A 19,523-nucleotide genomic window follows, 5' to 3' on the forward strand; every position below is an offset into this window, starting at 1 on the left:
GCGGCCCAGGGGCGGAGGATGGGTTGGTGGGGGGTGTCCCGTGCCGCCCACTCTCGGCGTCCCCCCTCACTCTGCGCTGGCTCGCCACGGCGAGAGCACTCGGGAAGCCGGCAGGTGCCAGCATCCCCCGTACAGAGGGTTTGCCTTGGCCACCTTTTAATACGAATGAAGTGGGGCCGACCCACCACCGACCTCCAAACGATAAAACATTCCAGACGCCATGTTCCTGACTCAGGAGTTTCTCCCGCCACTCCCCCTTCCCTCAAAGAGCAAATACCCATAAAGAGAGAGGACGTAAGACCTCTGCCCAGGACAGTAGTGCCTCCATCAGTCTCAGAGGGCATGGGGTGAGTCGCAGAATGGAGGAGACGAGCAGCTTGGGTAAGAAGGTACGTGAAGGACACAGCCTGCCTTCCCTGGCCAGAATTTGATTGAACAGGTGACGTGATCAAGGGAATAGGACCAAGACACAAGCATTCATTCATTTGTTCAACTCTTGTTTGTGAGCTATGGCTCCAGGTTGGTGAGGGTTCATCTGTAAGACTATGCCTTCACTCAGCGTCCTGGTCCGTTTTCACTAGAAGACAGTAGACCCTCTGAGGGCGGGGACCATGTCTTGTTTGCAGCCCCTGCGCCTGATACAGCTCATGATGTGTGACAGGTGCTCCCTAAGTAGGAGTTGGATGAGTGACTTCTCTCCCAGCTGGTTGCTCCTCGGGCTCCGAAAGGTGGTGTTAAATCTCCCACCATGGGATCATTTCACCACGTGTTAGAACGTTAGGTCCTGAAGGTTTTAGAAGAAAACTTTGATCAGAGTTCCGGGTTGCGAGTTCAGGCTGTAGGTCGGGAGTGATCTGGTCTCACTGGTTGACCTGGAAGCCGGCCCCAGGAGTCCTGAGTAGGCTAGGATTCTGCGGGAGACCAGGCCCCCCTGCCTCCCCCACCGCACGCTCTCCATATGCTCCCCTGCAGCCTCGAGGAATCATGGCTGGGTTTCCTTAGGATTCCTTCAGGACTGGACTACCCCGTGACTTCTTAGCTTGGGGGACCTACGTCTGTGACACTGGATGGGATTAACCCTTGACGGTCAGGGCCAGTGGCAGGCCACAGGGAGAAACGTACAATATCAGCCCTTCGCCGAAAAGCCTTTGTTTCAGACCAGCTTGGGAATCTCACAGCTAAACCACTGTCGGGGTGAGGGTCGGCCTCCCCCACCGCAGCCCATAGGAGCAGCCCTATGGGCACATGAGGGAGGTGAGCAGGTGCCCCGCCCATCAGAAGGGCACACTGTGGAGGCACAGGTCACACTGACCTAGAGGCAGGTGGTTTTCCTCGGAAAACATCACAAATGTGTGCTCCCTTGGTACATAAAACCCACCTTAGGGGCGCCTGGGTGGCTCAGTCCCTTAAGCGTCTGACCTCGGCTCAGGTCCTGATCTCGTGGTTCGTGAGTTCGAGCCCCGTGTCAGGCTCTGTGCTCGCAGTGCAGAGCCCACTTCCGGTCCTCTGTCTCCCTCGCTCTCTGCCCCTCCCCCCAAATAAATAAACAAACAAACAAAAGAACCACCTCAGCCTGGCTCCCTCATCCAAGACTATGGGCACCCGTATTTGGGTGGGTAAGATTAAGAGGGTCTTTCCAAAGCCATTTTTGCCTTTTGCCACCTCACTGTGAAGACCACAGTCCACAGCTACATGGTGGTTCTTTGGAGCCGTGCTGTATTCATGCTAGAAGGGCAGAGCCCCGTTTGCAGGCCACATACTCCCCAAGCACAGATTTGTTCCGAGAGGGAAAGGACGGGGGAGGCATCCACGTGAGATGGCGGAGGTGGGGTTGAGCAGGCCTTGCTCCTGACCACCCTGCTGGCTGTGTGGCCGGAGACTTCCCCGGGATCGTGGGCACATAGCTTCTGGAAAGTTTGGTTCGGCATCCCTAACCGCCACTGTTCATGGCCCAGGGGGTTCTGAGAGGCCTCTGTTCCTGCACTGACTGAAGTGGGGGCTCCCTCTCCAGTGCCTGCCCCAGCCCCACCCCACGCCTTCCTCATGTTCTGTGGCCACTGGCCCGTTACCGTATACTCACCACATTCTCGTCTCCTTTCAGCACGATGCTATATTCGGGATCCTTAACAAGGTGAAGCCTTCCTACAAATCCTGTGCCGACTGTATGTACCCTACAGCCAGCGGGGCTCCTGAGGCCTTCAGGGAGCGGGGCGAGAACCCCGGTGCCCCCGCCATCTGCACCCAGCCGACCTTCCTGCCCCACCTCACATCTTCCCCTGTGGCCTACACGTCCAGCAGGGCCCGAGCTTTAGAGAGACTGGGCTCTGGCCCAAGTGAAAGTCCCCCTTTCCTACCACCAGCAGGCTCGAGGAGGTCAGACGGTGGTGGCTCTGGGGCCGAAGCTGCCCCAGAGCCACCAGCTAGCCTTTCGGAACCTTCCAGAGAAACCCAAAGAGCCCTGCCAAAGTCCCTCCTTTTGAAGAACTCTCACTGTGATAAGAACCCTCCAAGCATGGAAGTGGCGAAGGATGAATCCCCACCCAAGAAAGATCCGAAGCCAGCCAAGGACCTGCGGCTTCTGTTCAGCAAAGAAGCTGAGAAACCAACCACCAACAGCTACTTGATGCAGCACCAGGAATCCATCATTCAGCTGCAGAAGGCGGGCTTGGTCCGGAAGCACACCAAAGAACTGGAGAGGTTAAAGGGCACGCCCGCAGACCCGGCTTCTCCCTCCAGGGACGGCACGACCAGCAGGCTGGAGGCCAGCATCCCCGAGGAGAACCCCGCTCCGCCGGGGCCCCTGCCGCTGCCTCGCCTCTCTGGGAGTGACGAGAAGTCAGAGGCCCTCCCCGCTCCACTCGAAGGAGCCCCACTCAAGAGTCCCACCCCCTTCCTCTGCCGCCTGGATCACACCAGTCATTTCTCAAAAGACTTCCTGAAGACGATCTGCTACACCCCCACCTCCTCCTCCATGAGCTCCAACCTGACCCGGAGCTCCAGCAGCGACAGCATCCACAGCGTCCGAGGCAAGCCCGGGCTCGTGAAGCAGCGGACGCAGGAGATCGAGACCCGTCTCCGGCTGGCGGGCCTCACCGTCTCGTCCCCGCTGAAACGCTCACACTCTCTGGCCAAGCTCGGAAGTCTCAACTTCTCGACGGAGGACCTGTCCGGTGAGGTGGACACGTCCACTCTCGCCGATTCCCGGGACGCTAAGTTGGGCGAGCCTTCCTTCTCGTGTGAGCCCCGGGCAAACCCAAGGAACCCAGCTGCAACCTCTCCGCCATCAGGGAAACCCGCTTCAGAAAACTTGAGAAGCCCCTTGTGGATGAGCAGGAGCTGACCCGCCTCTCGCTGCATTTGGACGGACACCATCACGTGATCCCTCCGTGCGTTTCACCGGGGGTTTTGGTCAGCCCCTTGTATCTTGATTTCTCCTAAACAGTGGACGCTCGGACTTTCCCCCTCTTGCCACAGAGAGGAGGGGAAGAGACAAAAAATAACGTAGCACAAGAAGAAAGGGGGAAGAAGCCAGCTGTGTGGCCCTGGAGAGCCAGAAGCCGTCGGCCAGTAGATACAAAACCCTGATCCCCAAGTCCTGTGGTTTCAGGAAGAATCCGGTTTTAAAAAAGCATATACGGATGTGCAGACACATCGCAAGTACTCCCTTGGCACTGTGCGGAAGACCGGGAGCCGAGATGGCTCCGTCGCCACGCGCACGTCCCTAGCTCATTCAGGCCCTCGCGGGGAAACCCTTGGATGGCAATATTAAGTCCTACCTCTGTTCTTGCTGTGCTTTTTGTTTTTAAGATACAATAGTGACCCAGGCTCGTTCCAGGGAATGATGCTGTGTCAGAAAAGGTTTTTTCCAAAAGAGAATTTTTTCTTTGGTCCCCACCAAAAAAAAAAAAAAAACCACCCCAAAAAGCGTTAAGACTTTTAAGTCGACCGCACCAAGCGCCGCTAGGTAAAGTTAACAGGAAGTCGTCCAGTGCCGTTGTTGAACCAACTCTATGGCGCGTGGAGATCATCCGTACGGTTGACTTCTTTGTCCTGGTTGTGTTGTTACCGCTGAGTGATGCGCGTCTGGCCAGCGCCGGGGCGAGGGGCGGGGGGGCGGGAACGTACGTGACGTCCTTGGTCGTTGCCAATGGCAAAGTTTAAAGTGCCCCCAACCTGGGGAGGAGGACCCACGACGCACTGCGGGTCTCTCATCCGCTGCTGGACCCGGTGCGGTTGTGTTGAGGCTTTGGAAGTGATTGAGCATCTGGTGGGGACGGTGGTGCTGCCACTTGGATCGATTGTCCTGCTTGGATCGATCGAACCTGCCCTCGGGTTCCTTGGGTCACAGGAGCGTGTTTGGGGAGGCAGAGGGGGTCTCCCTCCTGGGGAACGACTCTGCAGCAGCTCCTCAGAGAAACGAGATGATGGAAAAGCTTCCCAGATGTTTACAGCTGCCCCTTCCTTAGGTGAGGACACTGCTTCCTGTTTCTCTCTGGCTCTTCCTCGCGGTGAGGCCAGAGCGGAGGAGAGGTCTGTCGTCTCGGCCTGAGCTCCAGGTAGCCCCCTTTCAGAATCCAGTGAGCTGCACACGACATGCTGTCACTGGCTCCGGGCTGGAGGGGGGGGGGGTGGGGGGGGGGGGGCGGGGGGGGAGGGGCTCCGCAGGTGTTGTGCGGAGCCCCTGTTAAAATATTTTGGAGAGCGAGAAAAGAGGCTCGGTGGGTAAGGCAGAAAGGTTTCATCCAAGGAGGCAGAAAACTGGTGTACGGACCCATGGGCCAAGAACATTTTTAAGAGGTCACAAAAAAATAACAATACGCAACAGGTGCCAGGTAGCCAGCGAAGCTTAAGATACTCACCCTCGAGCCCTTTATAAAGTTTGCGGACCCTGGGCTTTATTCGACACCTCGGGGCTCCAGAACAAAACTGGCGAATCTGAAGGCCCTCCCTGCCTCTTGGACACCTCAGGCCAAACACTTGCCTTCTCCCGACCCAGACCTTGCCAGTCCCCCCCCCCCCCCCCCCCCCCCCCCCCCCGCGGCTCTCACGCAGGGTAGGGTCACTGTGTAGGTGCGAGGGCACTGCTGGCCAAAGCTTTCCCGGAGTATAGCTGGCTCTCCGCCGGTGGCCAGATTGGTTCAGTGAAACTACAAGCCTCCCGGGCCCAGCCAAGCTCCAAAAGTGGGCGAAGGAGTCGCCCTCTTACGTTTTACATTGGTCAGACCTGGGCCCCCCGAGAGCACTCCGGGAAGGATCTTCAGGAACAAGGGTGATCCACATTCCAACTAGTGGGTAGAGTCTGTGCAAAAATGCTCTCTCCAGGAACTTTTCCTCTCTGGCATTCTTTTTTATTTTTATTTTTTATTATTTTTTTTCTAACATTACGTTACTTTATAGGAATTTATTTTCCCACCTGTCAATCCAAACCACCTTAAAAGGTGATTATCTGCTTCTTCCTGAAAACCCTTTTGGGTACCCTGCCCCCCCCCCCCCTCCCGCCACCACCCTGGCCAAAAGAAACATATTCTCAAAAAACATACCAAGTTCAGTACGTTTTGCCAAATTAAATTTCATGTGGTGGCTCAATTTTTGTGTCAAAATAATCCTTTAGATTTGACGCTGACAGGGTTGGGTTGCTCTTTTAAGACCAGGTCTGTGTGTGAGAACCGGATGTTTTTAATTTTCAAAGTGTAGGAGGAGGATTAGGAATTTGAATGAGTCTTTGGCTTCCGGTTGCCCATTTGTCTTCAGAAGCATGGCTCGCCTTTCAGCGTCTACACAGACCAGGGCCCAAGTCCCCATTATCAGAGCAAAATGAAGCCCTCTTGATTTAATGGCTACCACTCTGGCCTGGAGGAAAGGATCAAAGCTTTTCTCCCAGACCCAGAGAAGCAAGAACACCCCGCCAGGCTTGGGGGCACCCTGGCAAAGACAGGCTCACGCTGGCCCCTGGAGGAGGAATTTTGTGCCACACAACATTCCGTGTCTTGACCGATGCCCTGTCTCGTCTTCCTTGCTGATGGCGAGAATTCTGAACACGGGTGGCACAAGTTAGAGGCGGGGTCTTTGCTGTGAAAGTCGTTGGTTTTGGTGACCACCCTCTTCGGAGAACGCCCTTGCTGAAACAGAGAGCAAAAGTTTTCTAAGTCAGCTTGATAATCTCCCTGAGCCTTGAACTGCTTTTCACGTACTGTCTCGCCTCTCTCTCTTTTGCTTTAATTCCTGTGGCATGCCAGAAGTTAGACTCAGCTTCCCCAGATGTTCATCTTGCATCGATTCGGGGCGGGGAGGGTCTTCTTGTGAAGCTTTAAGTATTCGGGGGAAACTGGTCACGGAGAGAGAAACCACAGGACCCCCTGGTCATGATCTGACAATGCCGATTTCAGTTTCTTGGCCGGGTAGCTACTGCAGGGCCTTGGAGCGATGTCCATCACCGCGTGAACTTGAGAACAAAGTTGCCCACTCTTGGCATTCCCTGCTGCTTTGATCTCACAGTGTGGGGACCCATGCCGAGCTCTGGGTGCCCAACAGCACGCTCCTGGGTAGTGGGTAGCGGTACCCTGTCCGTCATGCATGAGATCGCTCACTAGCTGCTCACAGATGGCTGCACTGTGCCAGCCTCTTCTGTTCCACCCCATACCTCTCGCCAAAAACCATTCCAGCCCCTTCTAGAGCCTTTTGCCTCCTGGATAAGCCCAGAGGATGCCACAGAATTAACCTCCTCAGGACAGCCCTGGACTTAGGCACCCCTGTCTCTCCACACCGGCCAGATCCCAGAAGGTTCATGACTCGCCCTGCTCCCCTGGGACCATTTCTCCCCAGTGAGAAGAAATGCTACATCGTCAAGGTCATAGAAGTAACCTTACCCAAGGTGTCCGAAGAGAGACGTGCCCTCCGTTGACAGGAAATGCCCGGTGCTGGCATACATTTCACCCAGCGCTCCTCTGGCTTGCCACCTGGCGGGGCTTCCCACAGACACAGCGAGGACAGGAGCACTAGGCAGGCTAAGGAGTTTGTGACACAGCATGGTGCAGGTTCACCTGCTCTGCTCCCACCCCGCAGGTTCTTGCCGATGCTGCATGCCAAACCCAGGTAGTTGATCGACCCCCACGCTCAGCTACTTGGTCTTACTGTGTGCGTTCCGTCACCGAATCCCCGTGTGTAGGAGTTCACGCCGCATCGACAGATCTACAGCTTGAATCACATCATCCTGTGGGCCACTTCTGTCCCACCCACATCCATGCCGTGTCCCCCGAGTCCGAAGCGGACCACCTTGACCCATCGGGAGTGGGGCTGTGCAGCGGTCCCCACAGCAGACCTGGATGTGACCACCTTTTGTCTTGCAGCCGGTGCCCTGGCCTCAGTCAGTCTCTTAAATAGGAGTCTTTATAACCAGCCCTCCAGCCCTCCGAGGTCCTTTGTGTTGGCCATGCCACACAAGAAGGTGGCTGCTTCCTCCCCCCTCTTCCGACACTGTAATTGTTGTTTTACAATTGAGTGCCTTAATAATAGTTTACGAATACTGTGTATTTATGGGAAACTGTTAAGCTCTCACCTGTGATTGGACCTTTGCCTTGTCGGTGGTGGTTGGCGTGCGGGCCGGAGCTCGCCCTGCCCCACGCATGTGCTCATCTGCTGCGTGGTCGTGCGTGGGGGTGGGGGGACCTGCAGGTGTCCAAGAGCATCAGGGGTTCCTGCAGGCAAGGCAGGCGCTGGCTCACGCCGCGCCCCACAGTTGCAAGGAAAGCACGGAATTTGGCTTGCTAGCCAGCTGGGGGGTGGCATCCCGCCCGTCACACGATTGTACTGTCTCATAGAGATCTCTTACCACCCTGTCTCCCCCCATGCCGGTGTCCTGAGCTCTCTGCAACAAAACGCAGGTGCAGGCACCACCCCCTGCAAAATCAGGAACTCTACAAGATAAGTTCTTTGGTTTTCAGAAGCTGCCAGTGGGTTCCAGCGTGTTGCATTACGGTATCGATGATTTTTTTTTTTTATTATATTGTTTTTCTTCTTGTTTTTTTATATATATATTTAAAAGGCAGTATCTTTTGTACTGTGAATTTGCAGTAGAAGATGCATAACGCACTTTTTCTTCTGTTGGTGCGTACTGTAATAGTTCGTGTGCTTCTCGTGATGAGAATAAACTTTTTCTTTATACGTGTTTGATGACCTATGAACTTGTGCAGAAGGAAACTGCTTCTTCAATCCTTGCCTAGACAGTCAGACATAGCTGCGTCATCCCGACAGCCGGTCTTTACTGAGCACCTACTGTGCGCTAAGCCCTGTACGAAAAACCCAGACACGTTAGACCGAAGAAAGAACCAAGGGCAGAAATGTGAGCTCCTCCAGGAATTGTCTGGTTTTCCTCCTGGTTTTGTCAGTGAGGAAGAACAGGCCCACTTGCGGGTGGTCATGGGACTTGGACGCTGGCTGGTGTCTCTTCTTGCACAAGCAGAAGACAGCTAACTAGCGTGTGCTCCTCAGACCCACCTAAGCTATGCCAGCCACACGTCACGGGGGAGGGGACTGTGGAGGCTAATTATCGCTAGTGACCGAGGCAGGAATCCCAGGGAACTTCAGTTGCTACACACAACAGAGGCTTATCTCACGCCCAGGTCACAATCCATGGCAGGTCAGGACCTTTGGGTGGCTCTCCAGCCTTGGTGACTCACGAAGCTGAGCTACTTGGCATTTTAAACCCTGTGCTATCTTGGTGTTCTTTGCTTCTGGCTGTGCAGTCGGAGGAAAGAGCATGGGGACTCTCATTCTTCACGGCCTTTGGACGCAATACATCACACGTCCAGACCGCCGGGAGGTGTGCGGGCACACGTGCTTGGTGGGCAGCACCGTCTGCCACAGGGACCTTGGCGCGACCACTGAATTCCAGTGCCTGTGGATCCACGAAATACTTTGTTGAGTTCACCCCGGCTTGCTGGGTCTGTCACCTGGACTCCCAGAAGACAGATGGATAAACCGGAATGCAAGCTGATCACTTTAGAACAAGAATTATTAGCCGTCAAGCAGGTCAGATTACTCTCCCTTGCCAATTAGCACATTGAGTCCTCTAGGCGAATCTACATTTGAAGCCAAACTATGGTCAGGAATTGCTTCTTGAGTATGAAATCAAAGCAGAAGTTCTGGGGAGGTGGTTCTCAGGGGCCACGCCAGGAAGCTGCGGGGCAGTCCTTTCTGTAAGATGTTTTTGAAATCAAACCACCGAGGGTCATGGTTCAGGACAGTCTTCGTTGGCAAGGCTGGAGACACCTCATAAATTCTCTTCAGGCTCCAGATATGAATCAGAGCCCAGGGATCGGGCCCAGCACTCTGTATGTTCCCGATGGATTCCCTGGGAATTCTAAAGGCCAAGTTCAAACACCATCAAAATAAGAATGTGACACAGTGGAGCAGGCTTCCACTTAGCTGGTTACAATCACATTCCATGCATGCTTTCTAGAGACAACACCCACATCCCTCTAACAGAATGCGGGGGTGTTGCCAAAACCCACCAGATACTCATTTACCCAGGGCCCTGGCAGAATGTTCCTACAATTGGCTGACTTTACCCCGATTTCACCCCCAAGAGTAACAGTCCTGAGGTGGAGTGAGAGCCCAGATCACGCCTCCAGCCGGGGGGGTAGTTTTGCACACGAAGACGCTCCTGCCTGTTTGTGTTTACGCCCAGAGAAGCCCCTCTTGGCGAGATGCTTGGAGGGGGCTCCAGAAGGCAGAGCTTGGAGAACGGCATTTCGGAAGGCAGTGGGAGGGGAAGCCCTTCCTAAAGACGTCTCCTGCCCAGGAAAGACCAGCCACGCACCCTGCGCCCCAGCGGTAGGGAGCAGATTCTACTGGTCCTTCTGTGTACCCAGCACTTCACGGAAGGAGTCCCACTGAGTCCTTCAGACAGCCCTGTTGATGTTACCCGCAGTTTACGCGTGAAGAGACGGGCCTGCAGAGTGTAAGTGATTTGCCCGTGGTCACATGTGGAAAGCGGTGAAGCCAGTCAGTACTGCTTCTTCCCCACCTAAAACCTTGCCAAGAAGCAAGCTGAAGCTGCATTCTTGATCTCCCTATAGGTGTCAGCAAGAAAGCACAGGAGTCAGAAATGAAGCCTCCCTCCCGCCCCTGGGAAATCTGACTTACGTCCAGCTCCAAAGGCTATTTGGACAACATAAGGTGTGTGTCTCTTGCCCAAGGCGTAGCCACCATTTTTGGGTTGTTGTTTTTTGTTTTTTTTTTTTTTTTTTTTGCCTTTAAAGGGAAACTGCTCGTGCATCCTGAAGTATATCTATAAAGGGTCCCATTTCAGCTTGAAAGTCGTCTTGTTGTACACGGTTCCAGCAGATAAAATGTTGGTGTTGGCACAAGCAGCCTCCCGGCACAGAAAAGGATGCAGGGGACCCTGGTGCTAAGAGACACGTTCTCCTGCAGGTGGTATGTTGCAGGTGGTGAGCTCCCTCTAGTTTTGAAATCGGATATCAATGGGTTAAGAACAATGTTACCTACCTCACGGAGCCGGTGATTTGAGAATTAGCCGATAATGTACGGAACCCCCTTTTGCCTGGCACGCCGTCCACGCCGAATCGACGGTGGCCGTTATTGTTGGTACTGGGCAGGAGGGACGGAGGGGAGGGAGGCAGGAAGGAAGTAACGTACACCGGGCACCTACTACTGACAAGCGGTGGTCCGCACAGCAGACATGAGCCCGTTTTACAAATGAGGGTTGGAAGCTCAGAGGGTTAGGGAGTATGGGTCAGAGCCCCACAGCCAGAAAGGGACAGAGGTCCAGGGTGTCTGACTCCAAATTCATCTACTTTCTACCCCACCACCCTCTCCCCAAAGATAATAGCCCACCGTGTACTTAGTGCAATGCTCAGCATAGCAGGTGCTCAATAAATACCTCATGATTGTGAACGAGTGAGCAAATGAATGAAACACGCTGTGACAGTGAACCCTAGTTTCATTCACCAAGGCCTAGAAAGTTTGGGGACACCCATGCCTGCCTAAACCAAGTTCCTCCGGGGCAAGGGCAGTGTCTGTCACCTCCTGGACCCCAGCAAGGGCTTGGCACATTTGACTGAAACTTAGGTCAATACGGGGCATTAGCTATGACTCTAAGAATCCTGAGTTGTTCAGAGTCCAAAAGAATCTGAAAGGTCACCCAAGCCAGGTCCCTTTATCACATCCATCCATTCTTGCATTCTTCCCCCATTCTCAGCTCCCCTGCCATGTGTCATGCCCTGGGGACAAAGAGGAGGCCATCTGTTTCATCCCTGGGGGGTCCTGACAGAAAACCCTCTTGCAAAAGACAAGGAAATATACCACCTGCTAACGGAAATGGAGTTGGACAGGTAGGATTCAAGGTTTATGTTTTTTCCTCCTTTTACCTATTTTCCAACATCTGTGCAGCAAGCAGGGTTGTGTTACTTTTATTTTAAAAAGCGGGGGGGGGGCGCCTGGCTGGCTCAGTCAGAAAGCATGTGACTCTTGATCTCAGGGTTGCGAATTGGAGCCCCATGTGGGGGTACAGAGATTACTTAAATAAAAACTTTTACAAAAATAAATAAAATTAAAAAGGGAAACATAAAGAGCTAATGAAAGGATGCTTTTCTATTGAGCTACGATTTGCAGGACAAGCTCCCAGGCTCCTGGTTCCAGGGGACTGGGCTAGGCATTTTGCAGGGGAAGGTCTTTGGGCCCCTCTGATGAGCTAGCACGGCCGGGAAGGGACAGGGAGATCCCGGATGGCAGTGCCTCACTACCCTGGTCTGTGAGCTTCTCCAGGCTGCTCAGGCCCACCCTCTGAGCATCTGGCGTGGCAGGGCAGCGTCCAGGGCTGGCTTCGTGGTCGGCGGCACAGGACTCTGCAAGTAACCGGGGCATCGCGATTGGCCTAAGTCTCCGCTATCGCTCTTCTGAAATCCCCGTAATTCCTCGACAAAGGCCAGGCCTTTCCATTTTGCGTTGGGCCCTGCTAATCATGTAGCCAGCCCCGGCAGGATCCCCCTTCCAACCAAGGGCTTCGGAACAAGGCAGGCCGGGGTCCCAGTACGAGCTCCCTGACTCACCTATTCTGTGACCTGGAGCAAGTGACTTCACCTCCCTGGGACTCAAGTTTCTTAAGACGAAGAACAAAAATAACCTCATAGTGATGTGATAAAAGGTGAGCACAAAGTACGTGCCCCCGAATCGTACTGTTACTTGTTACATAAAGTACTTACCACGGGCCCCGACACAGAGTAATCCTCCAGCGGGGAGGACGCTGGTCTCCGGCCAGACGCCCACAGATCAGACGCCGCTGATGGACGGCTCTCCTCCCCACCCTGCCTCCTGTGCACGGCTCTGGAGGGCAGAGCGGGTAGGTACTCGGCTGGGATGCGCGCACATACGCTCCCCCTCCCCCGCCCTGACCCCTCGGAGGACCCTGCCTCTGCCTCTCTCCAGATACAAACACCGTCCGTCCCCCCACCCCGACCCGGACCCGCGTGGTTCTTCACAACAAGCCTCCGGGGAAGCGAACGGCGTGGGCAGCCCGTGAGCGTGGGCTGGTCCCTGCCGCGATCCAGAGGTACATCCTGTTCTGGCGTTGCCATGGCACAGCCGAACATCTGCCACAACAAACGGCTGTGGCCGGCGGCTGGCAGTGGGGCCGGGGCCGGGCAAGGGAGGCTGGGGCTGAGAGCGCGCGAGACCGAGCAGGACTCGAGCCGGACAGTGATCTGGGAAACCTCCCCGGCACCCCCGCCACCTCCCCGCGACACGTGCACGCGCACGCGCGCGCACACATGCGCACACTGTGTCTAGGAGGCTTCCAGGGACTCGGCCCCGTAGGGAAGAATTCCCGATTCCCAGTTTTCTTCCTGGAGATCCTGGGAGAAGATCGCTGGCCAGCGCGAAGCCTTAGCAGGGCTTCCCTTCCTCTCCTCACCACCCCCCCCACCCCCCGCCCCCCGACTGCCCCGAATTCTCATCCTGGTCTAGCTCGCTCACAGCCGGGCTCCCAGATCTGCCCTAGGCCCCATCCCGCTCCTAAAATGGAATTTGCTTTCCTGGTTGTTATTGTTGTTTTTCCTGATTAGAAAGTAAAACACAGTCATTGTATCAAAATCACATGATGTCCACAGCGACAATAGCTGCGCTCCTGGTGCATGAGCCAGCGGCTGAGCCACATACCTCTCATTAAAAATACGCATGCATAAAAGGCCCATGGTACTTGCTATACATGTATTTGTCAAAAAAAAAAAAAACAAAACAACAACAACAACAACAACAACAACAACAAAAACCTGTTAAAATCTGATCCCGTACGTCCAGCTGGGAATGCAGGTATTAACACATTTTCTACAGGAAGAAAACAGAGGCTCAGGTAGGTGACCTGCCTGAGGTCACTAGTGAGTGTCTGATCTGGATTTGAATCCAGGTTATACCAACATTAGAGAGCTTTAAGCCCAGAATCTTCCACTACCCCCACCACCCCCACCCTTTGCTGCTTCTCTTAGTTTCTTGAACACCTCGTCAGGTCCACTCCTTTTTTCAGGCCACACGCCCCCAGTGCTGACCTCATTCCTGCTGGAAGCCCCAGAGGTCCAGCTGAGGTCATGGTTCTGGCCCTAGACTTATGAAGGCCACACCCTGTCTGAGGCCTTTGGGCCCCCCCCCCCCACCTCGTTTGCCTGTGTTCCTGCCCTCCAAGAGTTTTAGCACTCTCCCTGGGCCTGCCCAGGGCCCAGACTTCAGTGGTACCACACCTCTTCCCTCTGCCCACTTTCTCTGCCCTGCAGTGGCAGCTAAGTTGAGATCATAACGTTAGTTATAACAGGTGACAAGTCTTGAGCCATACCAGACAAGGTGGCTTTGTCATCACCATTGTTCAGGTGAAGAGACTCAGAAGTTGAATGATTTACCCGGGTAGCCCAGCCAGAAGGGAGACAGACTTCCAGAACCACCTCTTCCAGGAAGCCATCCCTAACAGCAGCCGGCCCTCCACTCCCCACCCCCCACTCCCTACCCCCACCCAAATCTGGAAGAGAGAAGTATTTAGTCGGAGTACCCCACTGGCCTGTACAAGACTGTGAGCCCCTTAGGTTGGGTGCTGAGTCAGGTTTATTGTGGCTCACCCTGGGCCTGACATAATAGGCACTCAATAACTATTTGTTCGATGAACGGATAAATAAATAAATGACGAATGATGGGGCTGATCTCTTCCCCTCTGGGGCCATTAGAGGTTTGGGGGAGGCAGGTAGATCTCTTTGAATCTTTCCTCTGCTGCTTCCTGGCTGTGTGACGTTGGCCCAATTACCTAACCTCTCTGAGCCTCCATTTTCCTCTCTGTAAAATAGGGTGACAGTCTGTGGGGGAGGGGTGGAGATGACCTACAACTGACTGCATGTGGTAGGTGTTCAGTAAACAACACTGCAGAGAGATAATTCAGGTTCAAAGTCAGGCAGTGAGGGTTCCAAATCTGAGATCCAATACCAACTGGCCGTGTGGCCTCGGGCAACTCACTGTCCTTCTCAGGCCTCGTTTTCCAGATCTGTCACTTGGGGATAATAACAGCACCAATCAGTTGGTGTGGTTGGGATTCAATGAGCGTCCACATAGTAAGTCCCCCATAAACATGGGCTTCCGTGATTTGGGGTGAGTTCTCCCACTTTTTCTACTCTACCCCAGGGCCTTGCTCCATACCAGGCACATGGTGGGCGCTGAGATTGCTGAAGGAACTGAATCTCATTTCTGTGGCTGTTTGGCTGTGGGCCCAGAGAGCCGAAGCGGTTCCCAGAACGCCCTCCCCACCCGGAGCCGGCTCTCGGGTGTTTTTCCACTTCACTTCCCGACTAAATGGGGACGGAGCCAAGGCCCTGTCTCAGCCTTTGTGCTGAGCCCAGTGGAGGTGGGATGGCAGCTCCTCCCGGCTAGCCTCTCCCTGCAGAGGCTGGAAAGGAGGTAGGGAAGGTTGGAGTGGCAGTGGAAGCCCCTCCAGAGTTAGGCCTGCACCCCAAGAGGTCGAAGCTAGTCAAACAGGAGAGCAGGGTTCAAGCTGAGCACCACTACTCCTAGCTGTGTGCCTGTGGACATGTCACCCCACTTCTCTGAGCCTCACTTCCTGGACACTGGACTATCAGTAACACTAGTGCCCTCAAAGGATTGTTGGGAAGCAGGTGAAGGGTGAAGCATACAGTAAGTGCTCTATAAATGTACCTGTGGAGCATTCAGTAAGTGCTCTATAAAGGCACTCGCAGATGGGACCACAGTTTTTACAGGATAGCTCCTGTCTCCAAAGACGGGGAAACTGAGGCCCAGAGAGGGCCAGTGACTTGTCCAAGGTCACAGAGCGTGTATCTTGCTGGGTCCAGCTGTAGCCTTAGCCATTCTCCCTGTTCAGCCCCAAAACAATCAGCAGGGCCTGGCTTCTGGGTAGACAAGGCAGGGGTCTCCCTAAGGCTGAGAGAGTGGGTGGGAGGGGTTGGAAGAGAGCAGTACAAAGAGCCCCTTTGCTGAGGTCCTTGTTTTCTCATAGGGAGGTGAAGGGGAAACACGAGGTCAGCAGCCTCTGGGCTTGGGGTGTTATTAGAAGCTCCCAGAGTGCAAGAAGGAAGGGTCCCTGTCACTCATGTCCCCACCCCTGTGGGTCCAGAAGCCTCCCAGGGGTGGCAACAGGGTGTCCGGATGGTTTCTGCAGCCCCAGGAGGCAGGGAGGGGGTCTCTCTGGGCCAGGTGGGGGACTATGGGCGGCGCTGCCTTCTACAGCCCCGCCCACAGGATGCTCCCCTGCCCACCTGCCCGGTTCCCTCCCAGGGACCCCAGGGACCACTCTCTTCCTCCTTCTACCTGGCCCACAATACACAGTCTGGAGGAGACCACGCGTGGCCTGGAGCCTCCTGAGTCCTCCCGCCTCCAGTGCAAGCATCCCAGCTGCGGGCCCTGCGTGCCTGCGGGCCTCCGGGTGCACCGTGTCTAGTGGGGTGAGGGGCGTGGCTGAAGGCCAAGGCAAAGAGCAGGTGCACTGAATACAATCAGGTCCCACAGGCAGGGTTTGAGACAGGCTTGGCGGTCTACACCAGATCACCCAGCTCACCTCAGCATCCCTGTGGGCCTGGCTGTGTCTTGTTTATCCCCGCTCGAGAGACAAGGAATTGAAATGGTAGTGATTCAGCCTCTCCTAATCTCACAAAGGCTCCATCCGGGCCAGCAGGACCTGGTCTCGCCTGCAGGCATCCAATTCCTCTCGGCTCTGACTCCAAGGCTCCATTCTTCACACTTCTCCTCCTTTGGGGATTAAAAAAAAAAAAAAAAAAAAAAAAAGACAAAACAAACAAACGAACAAAAACCAACCATGAAGTGATTTAAAAAAAAAAAAGAAAGCAAAACCCCCACAGTTCTCAAGTACAAGTAATTTAGGCAGAGAAAAGGAGCACGGGGCGCTGGTCACGTTCCCGCTGGTCTTTCCAAATTTACAGCCCAAGTATCTTGCCGTCATCCCATTCCCAAATGCGGTACCTTGTGAATCTGCGGTAGTGTGATCCTGACAGCCATTTACTATGCTTTTCTCGTGTGCCGTATACCTTGCTAAGCGTTTAAATGGGATCTCATGGGGCACCTGGGTGGCTCAGTCGGTTGAGCGTCCGACTTCAGCTCAGGTCACAATCTCGCGGTCCGTGAGTTCGAGCCCCGCGTCGGGCTCTGGGCTGACGGCTCAGAGCCTGGAGCCGGCTTCCCATTCTGTGTCTCCCTCTCTCTCTGCCCCTCCCCCGTTCATGCTCTGTCTCTCTCTGTCCCAAAAATAAATAAACGTTGAAAAAAAAAAATAAAATAAAATAAATAAACGTTAAGAAAATAAAAATTTAAATAAATAAATGGGATCTCGTTCCGCCTCGCGGCAACCCTGAAAGGTAGGCCCCACAATGCTCTCCTTTTTGCGGTGAGGAAATGGAGGCACAGAGAGGCAGGGGGACCTGCCCGAGGCCACACAGCGTGTCCTCGGCAGAGATGGAAACCAAAAAGGGGTCTGCTCACTGCCAAAGCCTCATCTGCCAAACTGCTTCGATGGCGCTAACATGATAACAGGAAGCCTTGCTCGTTTTCTCCATCTCCTCTGGCTTGCCGACTGAGGCGGTGGAAGGGTTAGCATCCAAGTCTCTCACCCCATCGGCGTCTTCTCCCTGAGGGATGTGACTGTCCCAGGCCCTGGGAAAGGACTTGGTTTCAGCTGCAGGGGGCCGCCGCAATCTGGCGACAAGAAAAAACTCTTTGCATCTTTTAAAAGCTTGAGTCCTGGGAGCCTCAGGGAAAGAGGGACAGATGGGGCCATAGATTTCTTCCAGAAATGGTCTCATTTTCTTTGCAATCCCTGGATGGCTAATGTATTGAGGGTCAAGAAGAATGACTGGTCATCTCTCACTGAGCTGGTGGAGGGCAAGGGGGCAGGGGATAAACGTCTGTTTCTAATTAGCAGGAAATGGTAATATCTCTGCGGCCCTTCCCTATCCTGGGTGCTCCAGAAGATTCTCAGTGTCCCAATCAGTGTAGGTGGATGAGAACCAGTCCCTGACACCTAGCTGGACCATTTACTACCCAGAATCAAACCCTGTAGGCAGCCCGCTAAACCTCCGGTTTGAAACTAGTCTGGTGAAAGGCATATCTCAGCCACGCGGGCACTCAGTCACCAAAATGCTCAGCGTCAATTTTCTGGGAGTGTCGTGGAGAGAGCAGCCCAGCAGGAAGGATTTATACGTGAAGAGCCAGCTCCCTTCCCTCGTCGGTTCCACATTTGGGTGCCCTGAGCCACAATCTGCTACGTATCCTACGCAATCCGACGCCCACCCACAGAAACAACCAGGGCTCAGAGCCTGATGGTGTCCTGATGATGTCTTCCCAGTTCTTTCTCTCGGCACGTGCACACAGATCATCGTGACTCCATTGTGTGGCTTCTCAGAAGAAGGACGCATAGGTCGTTTCCAATTTCTTACCGTTGAACGACGTTGTGGTGAACACCTTTATGCCTAATGCATTTGTAGCACCTGCCATCCCTCCTTAGACCCGATTCTCAGAAACGGTAGCCTATCTCCAACGGGGGCCCCAGCAATCCACGCTTGCTCATGGTCACGTCTTTAGGAAGCCGACTTCCATACCGAATCAGGGCTGGCCTGCATAGGCATAAATGACAGTGTGTGACTTTCAAAGCTCAGTCGTGAACGGCATTGCAGCCTCTGCCGTGGGCTCTTGAATCTCTCAGTCTGGGGAAGCCGGCCGCCATGTCATGAGGGCCCTCAAACAGCCAGGGAAGATGCCCACCTGACGAGAAACTGAGGCCTCCCGCCAACGGCCGCACCAGCTTGTTAGCCATGTGGGCGAACCAACTTGGAGGCAGGGGTGGGGTCTCAGTGAAGACTTCCACGGACCGCGGTCCCGACTTTCGTCTGCCTGCAACCTTCTAAGGAGCCCTCCCCCAGAGCCACACAGCGAGGCGGCTCCCAAATTGTCAACCCGCAAGAGATGATAAATGATTTTGTTGTGTTGAGCTAATACATTTTGGGTGATTTGTGTTACAGCTGCGGATAATTCATAGACTGGGCTGAAGACCAGACCACTTTCAAGACTCCTCATGGAGTCGGGAGTCATTCTTTCTTTCCTTTTCATTCTGCCAGATTGTCAGCTCTTACACTGACTTGCAACTAACTGGTCGGATGATCTCAAGTGGCTTCCTGATAGGAGTTCCCATCGGTTCTGGGGATGCAGAGCTTTGGAAAGCCCCATATGTGAGCAACAGCCCTCCGCACGCTGTTCCCACATGAAGATTGATTTTTGATTTGTGGCCGTGTGCACTTCAGGGAGAGATGTTCCCGGCTTGTGTCTGTGCCCAGTTAAGCCATCTAATAGCCCAAGCCAGGCAGCAGAGAAAGCCAATCCTGTTATAAGTTAACTGCCCCCTTTCTTTCTCTGGATTCTCAAAAACTTTTTAAGGAGTGTAAGTGAAAACATCTGGCTCACGGAAGACTATGTCATCAGAGGCCATGCAACCAGCATGAGGGTTATGGTGAGGAAGCCAAGCTTCCACTTGCTTGGCTCACGTCCTCCAAAGTTCTCCCACTCGCTGCACAGACCCAGGGAAGCTGCATGGGTGCTTGGAGAGACCCTGAGGGTTCCATTCATTTAATCATTAATATGTTCAGTGAATATTTATTTAGCACCCCAGACACTGTTGAGAACATTCTAAGGAGTGGAAATAATGGTCTTTGTGCTTGACGTCATTCAGAGAGACCGAAAATGGAGTAGAAAGTCCATAGATGTTGTTGTTGATACTCGGTTCAAGTCCCAACTATTCCGTCTAGCTGTGTGACCCTGGACGGGTTTCTATACCTCTCTGGGCCTCAGTTTCCTCTTCTAAAAGGAAAAGATAACAACAGAATCTATTTGCAATGTTTTGAGGATGAAAGGAGATACACACGTGACACGATTAGTACTGGACCTAGAACGATGGCATGTGTTTAACTACTGTAGAGTGTATTATTCTCAGTAGTGAAACG

At 54.0% G+C, this 19,523-nt stretch overlaps 1 protein-coding gene and 1 long non-coding RNA gene across 7 annotated transcripts in view; one reads left to right on the plus strand and one right to left on the minus strand.

Moving 5' to 3' along the window:
* Nucleotides 1–8,160, plus strand: part of SSH1 (slingshot protein phosphatase 1) — a 63,410-nt gene extending 55,250 nt beyond the window's left edge. For all 4 annotated transcript variants that reach the window (XM_049619194.1, XM_049619196.1, XM_049619195.1 and 1 more), the window contains one exon: nt 2,102–8,160. In XM_049619194.1, coding sequence (XP_049475151.1) covers nt 2,102–3,340 — 1,239 coding nt within the window. In that variant the 3' untranslated portion in view covers nt 3,341–8,160. The remainder of the gene's footprint in view (nt 1–2,101) is intronic.
* LOC125914071 (uncharacterized) lies at nt 477–12,550 on the minus strand. Of its 3 annotated transcripts, none has more exons than XR_007455190.1 (3): nt 12,222–12,550; nt 10,507–10,608; nt 477–784 (listed from the first exon to the last, which is right to left on the minus strand). It is a non-coding gene; the product is annotated as an uncharacterized LOC125914071 (long non-coding RNA). The 3 variants fall into 3 exon arrangements; XR_007455191.1 differs by lacking the exon at nt 477–784 and adding an exon at nt 9,654–10,070; XR_007455189.1 differs by lacking the exon at nt 10,507–10,608.
* Nucleotides 12,551–19,523: the final 6,973 nt, after the last annotated feature.

Source organism: Panthera uncia (genome assembly GCF_023721935.1).
Source record: "Panthera uncia isolate 11264 chromosome D3 unlocalized genomic scaffold, Puncia_PCG_1.0 HiC_scaffold_8, whole genome shotgun sequence".
Lineage (NCBI taxonomy): Eukaryota > Metazoa > Chordata > Mammalia > Carnivora > Felidae > Panthera > Panthera uncia.